This window comes from Octodon degus, unplaced genomic scaffold, assembly GCF_000260255.1.
Source record: "Octodon degus isolate 3935 unplaced genomic scaffold, OctDeg1.0 scaffold00008, whole genome shotgun sequence".
NCBI classification, from domain to species: Eukaryota; Metazoa; Chordata; class Mammalia; order Rodentia; family Octodontidae; genus Octodon; species Octodon degus.
In genome coordinates this window covers 21,997,361-22,015,734 of record NW_004524584.1, presented here as the reverse complement: position 1 = coordinate 22,015,734, position 18,374 = coordinate 21,997,361, and the positions used below count along the sequence as shown (strand labels likewise).

Sequence of the window (18,374 nt, the reverse complement as noted above, 5' to 3'; positions counted from 1 at the left end):
CAAGGAGTAGCTCTCTCCCTCCCACACTGTCCTCCAAAGCCCTCAGGCCCTTCTCACACAATATGCTGTGACAGCAGCCATAGCCTCATCTGTAAGGGAAGGGGAGACTGGCCCAGACCCACAGCTCAAGCTCCCCTCTTGAATGCAGACCACTGCCATCTCTTGGTTTTCCTCTGCTGTCCAATCCCATCTTCACTCACCTCACGCCTCTTCCTGTTTCACTTACGTATCATAAGTGCCCCACGAGCAGCTCAGCCTCAATGCACCTCTGCACACAACCCCCCACTCCCTGAAGGAAGCAGTACACGTATCTGCTCCTGAAGTCAAATGACACGCAAGTATACAACACCAACACTGTCTTGCTCCAAGAAGCCACTGCAAACATTCTGCAAAAGCACTAAACGTAAATCCATCAAGTCTAAGCAGGGAACCAACCTGGCTCCACTGACTCAAAAGGCACCTATGCCATGAAGGGGATTTCCAATCACTGTGACCTTCACGCTTACAAGTATATGTTTCATTCACTCATGTGTCAGGCTCTACTGATAAAAAAATAAAAGCTTCTGGATGATCTTCCTATAGTAAACTTATAATTTGGTTGGGATAAAGACAAACAGAAGTGCAACCATACACAAAGTGAAAAGCTCACCCTACACTGATGAGTCAAAGGGCACAGGCATACCTCTTTCACATCTCACCTTACTCCCTGATAAAACTGGCTAGAATGCAGAGTTCTGTCCACGTCCTCTAATACATTCTGAGTGTCACAGACACACCAAGACAACATGCCCACGTGGAATTCATGTTAGACAAAAAACTCACAGGGGTAAGGGAAGAAGGTAAGGAGTCCAAGTGCGGTGAGGACATCCGAGGGGGTGAGGGCACTGGAGATAGAAGAGGTGGGGGAAGTTTGAAGAAGTCCATTGCAGCCTGAAGATCTTTGTCCAAAAAATTACCACGGTAAGCAAAATCAGTCCTGTCCCAGTCAGCAGGACTCCATGATAAAAGCTCAGGATTTCTGTCCTCATTAAAAACAACTCTGCTGGCACAGCGGCTCACTCCATCGGGCTGTTCTCTGTCCACACTTTGCAAGGCAGCAAAGCCAGCCTGCACCTCCGTGGACAGCTTTGCGAGGCAGGTCTGCACATCTGAGGGCCTAGGCGGGCTGCCCTGTGCTGGAGGTAGCATGTCATCTTCCCCAGATGCTCGGGATCTGGTGTCATCTTTGGCAGGTTTTTCTGAGGGGAACACAGGAATTAAATACTTTCAACATCCACAAAATTTTTAAAAAAGCACCCTTGTACCAGAAGTTCCAATGCTGGAAATAAGTCCAAGTAAGCAGAACTATTTTGTAAAAGACTATTTCCTACAGAAGTGAGATATGATCATGGGGGAAAACGAGATAACCCACCCATCAGCAGGACACACTACAGGAAGGTAACACTTTCCATTACATGTGGAACGGGCAGAAGCAATTCTGAGTATTCCCTCTGCAAATCAGTCTAAGTCCACTGGTACTCAGGAGTGTTTCTGTAACAATACTGAAAAATCTGTTCAGTGAATAGGTAGGATGATAATGTAACATTAAAAACTAAAGAGCCTTTTAGGGTCTTGATCTTGATGACCTCCAGCTGGTACTATCAGCAAAGACAAAGGATTTCACCAAATCACCGTATTATATTTGAAAGTTATAAATATGTTTTACAGAGGATGCAGAGCTTCTTGGAGAAGTGCAGTTCAGGGTTGGGAGGGAAGACATAGGTTGAGACTGAAATATCTTCACTGTCAGCAAACAACGGAATCTGAACAGGATGCGTTGTGTCTTAAGGGCCTGGGACCCATCCTGAGGAAGCGCCCAAAGTTCCAAACTGAACCAGCTTAACCATAATTATAGACCGTAGTAAATTGTAAATTATAGACCAAAGAATAAAGCAATTATGCAAACATACTAATAAATATCCGTAAATGGAAATACACTAATGTATATCAGTAAATGAAAGTGCAAATAGTGGAGAATGAAAAGCTCTTCCTTGAAGAATTCTAATTAATAAATTTTTGGAGAAAGAGAAATACAAAATGACAACTGGGCAATTCTCAAAGCAGTAATGAGAGCAGGCAAGATCCACTTGGGGCTGCTAAGTTCAGTGGGTGACAATTTGATAATACGGACCCCAATTACCTATCTCTACAATGCTCTGAGTAGAGGCAAATCACCCTATGGTGTCCTTGCCACAAACACAGGCTTAGACCAATGGGAGACAAAGTCTCAGAAGCCATGACAGTAGGCTCTCAACACATAAGACTCCCCCAAAGCATCAAGGATGTAAGGTAAGGACAAGCTGAGGAGCTGTGGAAAACATGAAAAAATGACTCCAAAAGGCCACATGTTTCTAGACAGGATCCAGGAGAGAGGAAGTCAGTGGGAAAACCTGAGAAACTCATGGGAGGTCTACCTTTAGTTAACAGGAGGATGGTACCAAATGTTCTGGTTTTGATCATCAGTAATAGAAAATATTAAAATGAAGGAATCTAGGTAAATGAATTCTCTACTCTAATTTTAATAACATTCTCATACAAAAGGTTAAAAATAGGAAAGAAATGCATTTTATAGTATAGTAAGATTCCAAAGATCCACGTTCTCCATTTCACCTTGTAGAAGTTAACATAAGCAACAAACTTGCCACTAGAAGCTTGCTTTAAATAAAAACATCAGTTTATTAAGTAAGAGTCAGTCTTTCTAATAATTTCTTGAATAGTACAAAAGTGCTTCAGAGACAATTACTGACTGGCACAAAAGGTAGAAAAGAATCCTCAGGCTATGTGTGCATGAACCACCCATGGAAACACTAAACAGCAGAGACTAAGCCAGCAGCCAGTACCACCTAGTTCCTTTCAATGTCATTACCTGCTAAGGGAAATGATGGAGAAATGTGTTTAAAAGAACCCCATCAAACGTGCCTCTTTGCAAGTCTGAATGCAGCCTCAGCAAAAATTAGCAACTTGCCATTAAGGGAAGTCATCTGAAGTTGGAGAGAAAATCAGCTAATTAGGTACACCGCATATTCAGACAAGATGTAGATCCTCAGCGACAGCTGAAATCATAGCAACAGCCAGCTTGCTTGCCTGCCTGTTTATTTACTTATCTGTTTGCATATTTACTTATCGTGGTACTAGGGATTAAACATGGGGCCTTCACAGTGAGCTACATCCCCCCACCCCATTTTTTTCTGTTGTTCATTTTCAAGACAGGGTCATGCTAAGTTACTGCGTTGCCCAGGCTGGGTTCAATCTTGCAGGCTACCTGCCTCAGCCTCCCACAGTGCAGAGCTCACAGGCCTGTGCCATCACATTAGCCCACAGCAGACTTCTCAAGAAATTAGTCACATAACAGGCTGTTCACCAAGAAGCACTTTAGTCTTGTAGAAGTGAGCTATCTTTTCTTCCTTTAGAAGGAGTGGCTATTATTTCCAAATTTAACATTCTGAATGCTTTACAAATGACAACATAGCTGAAAATCTTCATATCTAACTGCAAGTGAACATGTCTGACCAAAGGAGCTGGTAAATTATATGAGAAATGATTCAAACTCCTCATAGGTAATTAAACTCATGACTTAAAAAAAAAAATTATCCTTCAGTCTTCTACATATACCTGCTGGCTTTTTGTCCTGGTTTCTTTGAATGTACTGATAAAAGCTGTACTAAAATAGTAAAAGATAAATGTTTTTACTGAAATATTAAGTCACAATGAAGGAAAAGCACTTCTGCAGAATCAAAAGTAAACACAACTCATTCCTTTAGACTCAGGGGATGTTCAAAGGTTGTGACATGTGGTAAACATGTCCACATTCACATATGAAACATGTCTTCCTCACCTGTCACACATCTGTTGCCTTCGCCAGGCAGTCTGTGTGCTGAGTTCACACAGAGCCAGAGTTCCTTCAGCAGCAGTTTCACTTTCCCTGTGAGAAAGAATGCAGCACCAGGTCATGTCACTTGGCCCAAACTATGCAACGCCCACACATAACCCTGTGAAATCAGGATTAAGGACTCAGAAAGCTGGTATGGAAACTCTTCCTCCACTCAACCAAGAGCACAACTCAGTTACGGATGGAAAGGTCTGCCATGTTAGCTAAAATTAAAGACTCAAAATATTCGTTTTAAATTTTCAGTGCAGGCCAGCAAGGGGAACCGTCAAAGAGCCAATCTAAGTGTTGGTGAAGGCTTTTTGTCACCTTTATCTACACAAGGGACAAATGACTCTTTGGCCTGCACACTCTCCCCAGAGTGCTCTGAGGTGAGCAGAGAACACACAGCCACAAGGTACAATACAAAGGACAAGGGCTACAGGCATTTTATATGAACAGAAAAGAAGTATCCCTCGGTTAGATGAGACTATCAGAAAAGTTACCAGCTGACCATGCTGTAACGAACCTGAGGGAAAGCCATCAACAGACTGGAGGGAGATGAGTAGTGACAAAAGGTGCTGGTGTGAGCACAGACACAGAGCAAGCAGAGAGCACATGCTTCCTAAAGACAGTGAAGCCGCCAGAATTTTTATAAATTATCAAAGGGATCTAGATTCCTTAAGTATTTAACTACTACTATCAAGTCGAAAGGCCAGCAAAAGCTGTAATCAAGAAAGCTCTAGGAAATTCGAGAAAATATAATGTTAGGGATTTAAAGTGGTTTTAAGTATACAAATTCCAAAAATACCTTCCAAAGCAAAAACAAAAAATATAAATATGTATAGCATATGATGAAATACACATTTAAAAAATCCATAATTAAAAGTCAACTAAAAGGAACTTTAAGTATTGGATAATTTCAATCCACTTCAAATTCCTATTATTGTTTCCTTAAATTTCTAAATTAACCTTAAACATTTATTACAATTAGTATTTAATCCAGTTCAAGAGAAGATGAAAAGGTCAACTTTTTAAACCAAAGTATTTCCAGATAATCAATCACAGATTTTAAAATCGGGAAGTCCCATTTAAGATGAACTGTGTCACTCCAAACTGAAGTCCACAGAAAGGGGACCAGCACACTCGTGCAGGATACAGTTATGAACAGTTCCCAATAGCTGGACATTAGCCACCTCTCCTAAGCCAAATTGGCCTGTTTATCAGCGCATTTGAGGAACATCCACCTTTGTTTCCAAAAGTCTGTGATTCAGTAGCTTATCTACAGTGTGATTTAACCTACCCAAAAGCCTGCTTCCAAATACTGTAATCCCCTTTGCTTAAATGACCTGACCAGGATCCCTGCTTATTACGTATACCCAAAGCAGCAAACAAGGAACCTTAAAAAAAAAGAAAAGAAGTTACTTTTCCATTTTTAATGGGACCTAATAACGAGCTATGCCTAATCTCATTGAGCACTCATTACTTCTGATCTAACCCCCCCCAAAAAGCGATCCATTCCCAACAAAGCAGAAAAAAACAAGTGTGGCTGCACAACTTAGCTTATGTAAAGATAAAATTTCATGAGGTGAACTGCACAGCTCTCTTTACACCTCTCCTTAATCTTTAAAAAGTTTCCACTATCAACATGTAAGGCACTGAAGAGTATTTCTGGGCTTTTCCACTCCACTGCTTTCTCAGTTTCTGTATAAATAACACTTCTTTAATGTTAATACCGATAATTATGCTGTTAGGGTATCATCTTTGCTTTCCCCTTTCAAAAATTTTATTATCCTGAACATCTTTTTCTCCTGATACAACTTTCACTGCCTATTTTTTCTTTTCCACAGGAAACCCCACTAGGGTTTGCAGCAGGGCTCATATCGTCTGTATGTACTGAGGGGAGAGTCACCTCTGCACACTTGGAGTTTTCCCCTCCAGGAACATAACCTTCGCATGCTTTCAGGCCCTTAAAACTGTTTCCGGGACATCTCACAGGAGCCCTGCGCACTGCTCTGTGGCTCTTCCTAAGAGTGGGCAGCGGAAGCCCTTGAGGACACACAGCTCCTTGCCCCGAGGGCCGCAGTGCAGCGTTGTGGGGCACGCCTGCCCATGCGCCTCTCCCCAGCCCCACCATGTTTCCAGGGGAGTCTTCCGCAGGCGCACATCACGAGCAGCTCTGACTCTGCTCCTTACATCCACAGTGCCTGCTGTTCTGCTCACTTGGCCACACTGGTTAGGGTCGTCATTGCATACAGAATTAAAGTAACAGAGAATCCTTGCCTTGTTTCTGACAATAAGACTGTGTTTTTAAAGCTTTACTTTCCTTAAGCTCAAACTCTTACCATCTCACCAAATTACTCTTTTTAAAATTAGGAAGAGGTGGTGAACTGGGATGAACATGGTGTTTTCTCAACCCACGGTGATACCCTTCAGAATCTGTATCTAAATAATAGATTGGATCCTTTAAAATTTTAGTTAGTATTTTTGTAGTTCTGTTATCAAGTAGCAAAGAGTTCTAAGAGTCTACAGAATATGCATTAATGTTACTCATATTTTACTGCAGAGTGACATTAGCTTAAGAAATATGGATGAAACACTCCATATATTTTAAGTTCTAAAACAATAAATTAATAATGAAGACATTACCTTTAACCCACTGAAGCTTGTTCGTATTGTTTTGTGTGACAACGTCTTGCTATGTAATACAAGCTGTCTTGAGCTCACTGAGTAGCCCAGGCTGGCCTCAAACTCATCATCCTACTTTGGCCTCCCAACTGCGGGGATCACAGGCATGCACCCCCATACCTGAAGTCTTTTTTTTTTTTTTTTTGGTAGAACCAGGGATTGAACTCGGGCCCTTGCACTTGCCAGGGAAGCACTTACTCTACTGAGCTATCTCCTTGGCCCCCAGAAGTCTTTAAAGAGCATAACCGTAAACACCCTGGATCAATGATGGTGTCAGAATCATTTCTAAAAACTTCTCCAGGGTTATATTCTGTTCAAGTTTGCAACAATCACCAAGTCACTATCAGCAGGTTTCCCTAGAAGATGATCCATTTCACCTACTTCTCACATTTCAATATGAAGCTTAGAACTTAAAACGCCAACGCTGCTTTATAGCATTCACAGTCTTGGTGCTACTGGGTTTTTCTCTCTCAGGCACACTTGTCAGCTGTTGGTCTCATCAGCACTACAAAGCCATCAGTTTCAATGTTCCACCTCTAACATGCTGCTTCCCTACCTCATCCACTAATGAGAGTGGAAGTGTGGCTTTTTATTAGGATCGCATATTAAGTTATAAATATTTTGTTGCATATAATCCAACTTTCATAAATTTCTGAAGTTATTTTAAAGATACAGTGTTCATGGAGTCATAGGTAAATCATCAACTGGGCAACTAATTGCATCTCTTGTCCGCTTCCACTTGGTATTTCTGAAAATACACTGAAGTCTCTTGTGATAAAGATCTGGTTACCCCTATAATCTTCCAGGTTTGTGTTGTTTGGTTGGCTTGACACAGTTTGACATTCTTAGGTCCATCAGAACAGTATCTTCTAGGGAAACTGCACTTTTAATATGCTTAAGGTTCTCTTTTAATTGATGTAATCTTGTTTCTAAAATTAAAATGATCTTTTTGTTTCATATCACTGCTTTCACGTTAGCACTGCTTAGAGTACTTTATCACTCTGCATTCAAAGTCCTCTCATTTGGCTTGGGTCTATTTCCTACCAACACGTTAGAGGGGACCTTATACACAACAGTCATGCTTACCACTTGAGAGGCCCTTTCAATGGGAATAATATGTATTCTACGTTTCTGCCCAGGGAAATTTCTTCCAATTATTCTTGGTCCTCCCTCTGAGAAGTTCTAAAAGATGAATACAGAGACCTGGCTTCACCCTTCAATTCTTATAATTTCTCTAACACTTTTTGTCTCTTACTACTTCTCAGGATTTAATCTCTTGGTTCACTATATCAATCTTCTTTGTCCATTCAACATTTAGCTTATTCAGTGAGTTTAATTGTAGTATTTTTTTATTTTTTATTTTATTTTATTTAGAAACAAACAGTAATGAGACAGTTTCAAAACTGATTAATAGGACAATTTCAGTAATACATTGTATTGTTATCTTCTTAGTGGTTATCCATAGTTCAAGAAGCAGACAGGATATCCTGTCCAAACACTATTAGCACAAATCTTTCTTCTCATTGAATTAAGCGAAAGTAGCTGTATATCTATCCTAACTATTCTGTATATACAAATACAAAATGGTCCTTCCTTTGTATCCCCTTTTTTTGTTTAGTCCTGTCAGAGATGGGTATTCCATTGGAATCTAAATACTATAGGTGCGTGAATTCAGCAAAACAATATGTAACAGAAGAGTCACGCTTGGAATGCTTGTCATTCTGGTCTTCTAAATATGTACTGCTTGTCATGACATACCAATTATTACCATACTGTCTCTCAAGTAAAAGTTTGTTTGTTTTTAATTGTAGTTTTAATTGTCAACATCCCAAATGGTTCAACCCATGGCAGCAGCCTCTGGGAACACACTTAGACTTTCTCTAAAAATTCCAATCCACTTTTTAACATTTTCATCCCATCCAAGATTTTAATATTATTTTCTTCAATCTTTGTGTGAGGTTCCTTTCTTGTCATTGCCTTTCTGCGTGCGTGTGTGTGTGTGTGTGTGTGTGTAGCTGAGTTTAAGCAAAACAGCTTTAGTAGCCAAATTCCTCTTTCAGCCTATATTTTTTTGTCTTATTCCTTTAACAATAAATGTTGGTTCAGTTTCATAAACCTATAGAACTCTTAGGGGGACCGGGGAGATGGCTCAGTGGAATAAGCACTTCCCTGGCAAGTGCGAGGGCCTGAGTTCAATCCCTGGTTCCGCCAAAAAAAAAAAAAAAAGAACTCTCCCTGTTTGGATGGGGGTTACATTCAGTAAATGCAACTCTGAGAATCTAGAAAGAGGATATAAATCCTTCAGTTTTTGCGAGCAGGAGTGGCTACCCCTCAAAGCGGCCACAATGACCAATCTGATAACCACAGGTCATCCAGAGGCCTTTCACATCATGGCTAGCACTTTAGAAAACTGCACTTGAGTCAGAGTCTTTCGGCAAACGCCACAAACAGTTCCTGAGTCCTGAATGTTGCCACACCTTCGTCCTTCCATCCATCACCCTGACACCCTGCCCCTTTTCTCATTCCTTTCCCTGCTGACTTGAAAAATTCCAGGCTTCTGGTATGAAGCCAACTAGTTTGAGAGCTGCCATTTTCTCTGAAGGCGTTACCTTCTGCAAAATCTTCCTCACTAGTTTTCGCTAGTGATTAATGGTACAATCTTTATACAAGGGAGTCATTCTCTTTGTAATTTGGGTGATTTTTATTGGAATTTGAAAGGAAGGAAAGATAAAGTAGCACTCAGGCAGCCATTTTTCAAAGAGAAGTCCACTCAATACTCTTTAGTGCCAAACTTCCACATTTCTTCCAGAAGTCAAATATTAATGGTACATATAACACCTGTTACACCATCACGGAATTAAATCAAGCAAGGTCCACAGCTGACTCCATGTACTTATTTACTTAGAAAAAGTCAAATGTACAAAAGGAAATAGTCCTGTCCTCATTATTAGGGCATGTAAATATACAAGTACAATGATTTTACTTGAGATAGCAACAAGTTCTATATAATATTAGGGTGGAGAGCAACTGTGAGCAGGGGCAGGGAGAAAGAGCCTGTTTTGTACATTCAGGCCTAAACAAATCTGCTTCTCCCGAAATCAGGATTCCCTTCTACAGCTGACTACAGGCTAGGACAGTGAGGTGCTGCCCAGCCACTGCTCTCAGCAGTGCCTGCCACTCAGCCTCGCCTGCCACACAGAAGACTACTGCAAGAACACCCAGCCGGAAGCACAGGCTTACACATTAATGACAGTGATTAGTGACAAACCAGTGCCCAGGCAGCTGAAAACTGTGAACTGTTAAAGACAGGCAAGTAAAACATGAACTTATTCTCTGAATTTAAAAAAATATTAAGAGGACAGAAAAAAATGTAAAGGTAATTTCTTAGGAGATACTATATAACTGGTCACAAAAATTCAGGGTTTTAATAAATTTAACTTAGAAAAAAATAACAAGTGAGGTGAAAATATCATTGTTTATTAAGCATTTTAATTTGTCCAAAAAAAAAAAAAAAAACTTGTGGGATAAACAGAAATTCAAATTCATAATCTCATTTTCTAAAAAAGAGGTTTTAGAAAAGAAAAAAAGTAAGTGACTTCAGGTGAAACAGAAGCACTGAGGTGAAAATTGCAAATTTTTCTCATCTTCAAAAGTCATCACATCGTCTCCTTATTAATGAGTCACTTGATAAGGACATGTATAGATATATATTTGCTTTTTTTGTGTTTTGTTTTTTCTACAACTACGACTATTTCACTCTTCCTTTCAACTTTGGGTCTTCCCTAAACAATTCTGTCCAGAAGATTAGAGTTTTGATTTTAGTTTTTAGTCTGAGTTTGTATTTGACACACAAGAAACTTAATGAATTATCTCATAAATTTATAAGCTAGCATGAAAACCTGTACTTATTGAAAACTATGGGAATTTTATCTCCAATTAGATTCTTTTTTCCTAAATAGTTATCTTTTAAGTCTTTCTTCTGATGCACTACTTTATAGGAGTACAATGATTCCACACAGAAAGTATATGGATCTAATGACCACCTAAAATAAAATATGATTTCTAACATGAAACATCTTCCAAGTTCTAGCATCTTAATAATTACGTGCAGGAGCAACACGCAGCCCCAAACCACTAAAAGTAACACACAGGAGTGAGACCACAGCCCCAGCATACTTACTTCTGTCTATGCTTCCGTATGAGTCACTTGAAATTTGTGTTCCAATATGTCTCAATTCTAAAAATGTATGGGAAAAAGTTTTAAAAACAATGGATTTCAAAATAGAATTTTAAAGTAAGCATTAACTTATACTCACCCTTTCCACTTTTCTGTTTAGAAAACTCGTCAAGCCTTTCCTGTGGAAACAAAGCATCGGCAGTGTTTACACAGTGTAAGAAGGTGAAAACTGGACCAGGGTAAAACGAGCCATCGTAGGGGCGATTACCAGGCCTTGTGCCTGGCTCCTGCTGCAGCCAAAGCGTGAGAACCCCCACCCTGCAGCTGGGATGCCAAGTGTGTGCACACTGTTCATCCAGTACCTGTGTCTTCTTGAATTCCTTTTCAAGTATTTTCTTTTCATTTCTCAGTTGCTTGAAGTCCTGAGTTTGCCTGACAGCAGCCTCTGCATTTCAAAGTGCAGTAAAGCAACACAGAGAAAAATTAACTCACTCACTTTACTATGATGGTTAATGAACTACCCCAAATGTAACCTATTACACATTTTTCTCATTTCTGAAAACTCTTGAAACTAACGTCACCAAAAGCTAACTGCTGTAGGAGTGCTTTGTTTCAGCTGGCCACTTGTGAAACTACACAACTGCACAGGGCTCCAGGGTCCTTTGCAAACAGGCCCAGCAATCCCAATCCTGCCAGCCAGCCAGCGAGGATATGGTACACAGCAGCAAGGGAGATGCCCCGGCACGCCTGCTGTTCTCATTCCAGAAAGCACAGTAATCTTGGTTCCTCGGGGCTGTAATTTCATCTCAGAACTTGCTAATACCCTCTTCTTTATCTCCTAGTGCACAGACAACTTTCTTGATGTTTGCTACAGATACTGTTATCTTTCCCAGAATTCCCTTCAAGAAGTTCACCCTAATTCCAAATAGCTGTTTTAGAGATCAACTCTTTAGGCACTTCGATAGTTCACTCCAGTGCTTCATTCTGAATCACCAACTAGTCTACATGCTATTAAGAATCTGACCAGTACTGACTTTTCCAGGTACACTCATACACAATTGCTGAGAAAAGTAAACTCCCAAAACACCACAGTAGCAATTCTCTCCTGACTAATTTAACAAGTTTAAGTATTTCTTTCCTCAATAATCTTCATTAAGCTGTCATTTATAAAAGAAATATAAATTTGTATAAGAAAAACATAGGCTGCATTGTTTCACAGGAAGTCTGTTCTTAAAACTATGTGGACAATCTGCCAGGTACTGAGTTCACCAGGACTCTAGGCACATGTCCTCAGACACTCATCTCCGCATACTAGAAAGAAGACAACAGCAGTGCTGCATCACTGCCCACGGTCAACGTCCCTACGTAACTCAATCAGAGGAAAACGTCCCTGAAGACATTTACAGTTTTAAATCTAAAAAACAATTAGCTCAATTTAGACAGAGTGACAGGGAACACTTCCAGCAATTACTACTCTACATGGGCCAAGGCAACGATATTGAAACTCCTACTTTGTACCCTCCATAAAAGCAGACACTATCAGTGTGAGCTCTGGAGGCCCACACTGGAACAGGAAAGCATGCGCAGGGATGGCAGGCCGAGTCTGGGTTTTTACTTCCTTTTATATACACATCCCTGCACTGGAGAGCAAAAGCAAAAAGAAAGATCCTGATCCCATTCCTAACCCCTGCAAGGGCTGCAGGCTGGAATGGGAGGGCCAACACGTTGCGATGTACTCTTTGTGCACTCTGCCCACTGATGAAGACTACACGCCCCTAACCTGACAGTGGAATGTGGGGAAGACCAGGGATAAATGGAACAGTCCAGGGGCCGGGGAGATGGCTCAGTGGAATAAGCGCTTCCCTGGCAAGCACAAGGGTCTGAGTTCAATCCCCAGTTCCACCAAAAAAAAAAAAAAAAAAAATTGAACAGTCCCCAGCATAGGGAAGTCCACCAAAACCCCTCAGTGGGTATTGCATCTGTCAAAATGCTTTGTTTCCTGTTATGAAAAGCAGCAACCCTTTCGAGTAATAACTTGTTTCACTAGGGGAAAGTGGGAAAGCCCCACAAAATTCAAGTTTCACAAGTGAATCAGTTCATTAACTGCTGCTATTATTTTGAGGACAGTACTTATTGGGACTGCCACACTTCTCCTCTGCTTCCGGGTCTGATTACTGACAGGAATGAAATAGGTGGAGCCCTTCCCCATAAGCCCTAACTGAAGTCCTTCAGGGAAGTGCTGTCCAAGTTCACAACCACTTCATAACGTGGCCTGCTCTACAACCTCACATGGGTACCAAGGACTCACAGTGACCAGTGGCTCCTAGGAGCCAGGTAACAATGGTATAACCCACCTTCCAGCTTCTTCACCTTAGCTTCCAGTTTCTTCTTTCTAGTAACAGAATTACATAAGTTAAACAGCAAAACACACTAGAATGTTAAAAAAAAACTGACAGTTCATGATGTTAACTTTAATTTCTGAGAGTGGTATGACACAAATTTTCAGTTAAAACTAGTATCACATGTCAATAACTGATGTTACTCATTTAGGGTTTTTTTTGGACCGAAAAATCAAACTTAGGACCTTGTGCCTGCCAGGCAGGGCTTGTACTGCTGAGCTATAGCCCAGTCCCCAAATGAAATTACCAGCCACTGTTCTTATGGTCAAATAAACCTAAACAAGAACACTGTCACTTAATGTGAAGCATCTCTGAAATGGATTTATGGAAATCCATTATTTTCCACAGGAGAAGCAAGACATGGGTCAATCCATGAGCACATCTAGGTCTAGCTGTAAAGGGCAGCGACATCCCCTACCAGCCTACTACGAGCTTAGGCAGTCCAGATGGACTCCGAGAGCCAGCCCAGCATCTCTTCAGCAGCAGTCCTTCTCAACAGTGAGTACGGGATGTGCAGAGTCCCACCTTACTGAAGGCAGCACGTGTGTCTGTCTAGAAAGATAGCTACTGGTTCCTTTCTTTGTACTAACACTTTAACACAGCGGATGGCATGGGTGTCTTCGTTACTGTCAATTAAAAGGAATATTGGGGCTGGTGAGATGGCTCAGTGGTCTAAAGCACCTACTTAGAACAAGCTAAGCCAAGCAAAGCACAGGGACCGCGGTTCAATCCCCCAGCACCACATGCCAGCCCGCCTGCCCCCTGGTGGGCTGAGCTGGGCACACACACAAAATAAATAAATAAATATTTAAAAAAAAAGGAATATTAAAGGCAATCTGTTGACTATTTTTAAGTTGATACCATTTTCATGTTACTTAGCAGGCAGATACACTCAAAATGTGAGCACTACACACACTAGTTAAATGTATGTGTGGGGCAGATTATCAGCGAGTTCCCTGCCTTCCTCAACTCTGCTTTAAAATGGATATCTCAGCGTTCATTTTAAAGCAGACAGAAGAGAAACACTACTGAGTTATGGACTATCTAGTCTCAAAACCAAATACTCTAACTCTACAGCAATTTCAAAACTACTTACTGTGCATCACTTTTCAAGCATGCTTCCTTTACTCGAGCGTATTCCTGGTGAGTATCTTGATACAACTTTAGAGAACTCTTAAAAAAAAATAAAATAAACATTGCCCAAGTGCAATTCATTGGCCGCTTGCTGCAACTTTTTTTGATCTTAGGAGCTAAATTACTGAAGTTTAACCATATAAAATTAAGCAAATGAATATATAAATTGTGCAGGAAACCAGAATAATATGCACTGAACACTATAATGAGTATATCAGATTCTTAATGAATACAGTTGATAGTGCAAGCCAACAAAACAAAATTGAACTCTTTTAAGATTACTTACAATAAAGAGCAAATCAAATTTATATTAAAAAGCAACTTTAAGCATTTTAAACAAATTATTTTCCACCAACTTCATTTTGAAAGGAAAACAGCCTCCATTAACTATTAGGTTTAAGTGGTGTCTTTCCCAAGGCTCCCCTGTGGTGTAAAACATATCATTCAGCAAAGCAAAACATTTATCAAGCCAGTAGAGAAACGTTTACCAAGCCTCTAACACAGCACTGATGCAAGAATATGCACAAAGTACCAGCAGACTCATTCTGTGGACCTCTCACAGAAGAAGTCACAAAGGATCAAATGTGATTACAAAAAAAAAGACATATCAGAAAATGATGCACCCAAGCTGGCAGGGTTGTACAGGTAAGTGTCCCAGGACAAAGCCCTGACTGGTCACCAGCTGTGAGCACAGAACTGGAGAGGCGGCAGGAATCACCACAGCAGAGGACCTGAGGATACACACCAGGCCAGCAGCCACAGTCGTGTACAACCCAAAAAGCCAGTTCCCACCCACCCTCTGCCATGCACAGAGTCCCTGCCTCTAAACTGCAAGTTCTGTATATTATTTCACACTTACTGCAAGGGAAATGTGAAAAGGACGTAATGCAGGACTCATAAAACCATACAGATTTGCTACTGATCTCTCAAAAAGTATCACGTGTAACACAGGAATTAAGGGCTAATCACCACAGGAAGACTCCTCATCAATGTTCTCTAGGAATGTGAGTCCTGGCTGCGTTTGTCTTCTTTGTTAAGAAATGAAAAGTCCCCTGTGCCAGTTGCTGTGAGTGAGCCAATCCTAACCTACTGACAATTAAGCTATAGGAAAATGGCTTTAGTTACCTTTTTTTCTTCTAACTCTGCTTTTAAAGATCCCAATTCTTCCTGACATTTCTGTAGAGGAGAAATTTTTTGAAGCATCTGTTCAACTTGGTGATGTAGAGTGCTATTCTCTCTGAAAATGAACAATGCATTAACAGCATTATGCAAAAGCATCTGCAGTGAACTATTGCTTACATGTTCTTGTGATCTCAGATTCCTAAGCTGCAATACAATCCCTTTAAAAAAAATCTCTTCTCAAGTATTCCTCCTGTTCATTATTAACATGATTCTCATGCTAGTGGACTACTTTTGACAAAAGTGTATCAAAAAGCAACTTGAGAAACAAGTATTCACAAACTTGAACTTACTCAAATTATCTGAAACACAACTTTGCGATTGATTTATTAGCACATTTTGCTTTTTATAAGTGATAAATGCAAGCAGGACATGAAACATACTAAATTATGCTAATTTTAAATTATTTAAAATGATACAGCATAAACAATTACAGGCAGTGTGATTCATGTAGGGAACAGTAATGTGAGAGCAGTAAGTTTTACCTAAAGCGCAATGTTTTCACTAAAAGTTATGAAAAGTGAAACACCAAGATATAACTGACGGCCTCAGTAATAAGTTCATCTGAATGATTAGACACTTAGGAAACGCTAATATTCTTTCACTGTGAACATCAAAGCAACATTCTCTACTAAGAGTGAATTAGGGGAGAAAAAAAAAGAGTGAATTAGGTCCTCTTTGCTGCAATGTCGACGTATCTGGTGTGATGAATCAACCCCAAATCAAGTACTATGTGAGTCATCTCATCAATGGCCCAGATACAGGTCGGCTCACCTTCTTGCAAACTGCAGCTGTGAAACTTATTAAGGAAAACAATGAAAACTCAATCTCGTGATACCTGTTTAGAGATGAAATTCACTTTATAATTCCATGCTCAATGCATACACAGGCAAGATCATAAATCCTAGACTGATTCTAAAATATCTATTGAAACAGCCCTGTGAGAATAAATTATGTGATGAATTAAAATTACAATAAAAGCAAAGCAATATGTAACTAATAGAAAATGCCTTCATCTGTTTCTGTAGAATCCCCAACAACCTGTGCTTCACTTCTCTAATCTCCAGAGACAATTCCAACACACCAGAGTTATCTATGCATTTACAGAACTCATAGATGACCACATATAAGTAATCACAAAAGCGAAGAACAAAAAAACTACAAAAATCAACATTTGTATAATTTATATAATTTGATAACCTCATTGTCCCCCCTCATTCTGCCAGGGAAATATCTGAAGACAGTAAAAATTAATTCCTTTAATTTCCTAGAAACGCTTATATTTACATCACAACACAGTACATACACATTTGTAAACACTTGGTGGCAGTTTCTGCTGTTACAATGGAAGCTTGAAGCCAGGAAGTATATTTTATTCTTCCTAAATTAGAGCACTCTTTACAGCACACAAGTTCAAATAAATATCTGATAAATAACAATGCCTATCCTTTAGGAAGACATGATAAATAACATAAAGGATAGAATTTAAAAGGAAATGAATCAATGCCGAACTGTCACTGTGGAAATAATTTTCTCATCTTGAAAAAAGCCACAAAGGGGCCAGTAAGATAGCACAGTGAACTGAAGTGCCTACTTAGGCAAGCTCAGGCAAACACAGGGACTGCAGTTAGATCCCAGGCACGACATGCTGTGTCAGCCCCACCCCCAAGGCGGGCTGAGACAGTCAGAGTCCGGGCATAATGGTGCATAGTACTGTATGCCTGTAATCCCAGTACTGGGGAGGTTGAAAGCAGGATTGCCACCATGAGTTTGGGCTGCATAGTGAGACATTGCAACAACCAAATACATTAAAAATTAAGGAAAACACAAAAATCTACTGCCACTTTAGTAACAAAAAAACAAATTATATAAGAAAATATTAAGCCCGTGACACTTGTATCTTAAGTTGTGGAGCAAATAACTGTATGTTTTGAGGGAGCAAATAACTGTATGTTTTGAGGTATAGTATATACTTGTAGCAAATGCCAAATGTACTTTTAAAAATCAGTAGTTATCTATGGCTGAGGCTAAATACCACATCACAGAAGAAAATTCTGGAATTCAAGAATAACTGAAAGTTTTATGTGTTTAGAAAAACTAGTGTGATAATTTTTACTCGATCTTTGTAGACAAATTTTAAAAGAGCAAACCACTAACTGTATTCTTAGATTAAATGTGTAATTACCTCACAAAATTTAGACCACTTTTTCTAAAGGCAGATAATGAACACATATTCACCTAATACTGGAATTGTTTTCCTCTTTAACTATCTAAAAGTACTCATAATACTTGTTTCCATACAGTTTTTACAATCAATTAAAAATAATACACTCAGAGCTGGTGAGAGCTTAGTGGACTAAACGTCTGCTTAGGCAAGCGCAGGAATTGCAGTTCAATCCCTAGCACCACAGGCTGCACCAGCCCCACCCCCAGGCACACGGAGCCAGCCACCGAGACCAGGTGTGTAGCACACACCAGTAATCTCAGCACTGGGGAAGCTGACACAGGAGGGGATCACTGCGAGTCTGAGCTGGGCAGTGAGACCCTGTACCAAATAAATAATAATATCCTTGCAATGATAGGCACTATATTTAAATGAATTGATAATCTCCAAAATCACATGGACAAATTCCAATAACCTCTACTTTTATATACATTTTTTTTTTCTTTTTTTCTTTTTTTTTTTTTGGCACTGGGTACTGAACTCAGGCCTCGTGCTCGCCAGATAGGTGCTTGTGCCACTGAGCTATATTCCTGGTCCTGACCTCTATTTCTTAATAGAAAAGTTCAGATAACAAAAAGAAAACTAACTCCTAGAGTCTGGATTTTATTATTCTAATGCCAGAAATGATACTGCAGCAGGCTAAATTTGCTTCAGTACTTGGGAACTTGG

At 40.0% G+C, this 18,374-nt stretch overlaps 1 protein-coding gene across 2 annotated transcripts in view; it reads right to left on the bottom strand.

Moving 5' to 3' along the window:
* Ice1 (interactor of little elongation complex ELL subunit 1) overlaps positions 1-18,374 on the bottom strand; it is a 52,481-nt gene that overhangs the window by 19,013 nt on the left and 15,094 nt on the right. For both annotated transcript variants that reach the window (XM_004625272.2, XM_023706566.1), the window contains exons 4-12: positions 16,256-16,274; positions 15,428-15,539; positions 14,265-14,341; positions 13,124-13,161; positions 11,132-11,214; positions 10,909-10,948; positions 10,773-10,829; positions 3,875-3,961; positions 823-1,238 (exon numbers count right to left, since the gene is read on the bottom strand). In XM_004625272.2, the coding sequence (XP_004625329.1) occupies positions 823-1,238; positions 3,875-3,961; positions 10,773-10,829; positions 10,909-10,948; positions 11,132-11,214; positions 13,124-13,161; positions 14,265-14,341; positions 15,428-15,539; positions 16,256-16,274 (929 nt within the window). The remainder of the gene's footprint in view (positions 1-822; positions 1,239-3,874; positions 3,962-10,772; positions 10,830-10,908; positions 10,949-11,131; positions 11,215-13,123; positions 13,162-14,264; positions 14,342-15,427; positions 15,540-16,255; positions 16,275-18,374) is intronic.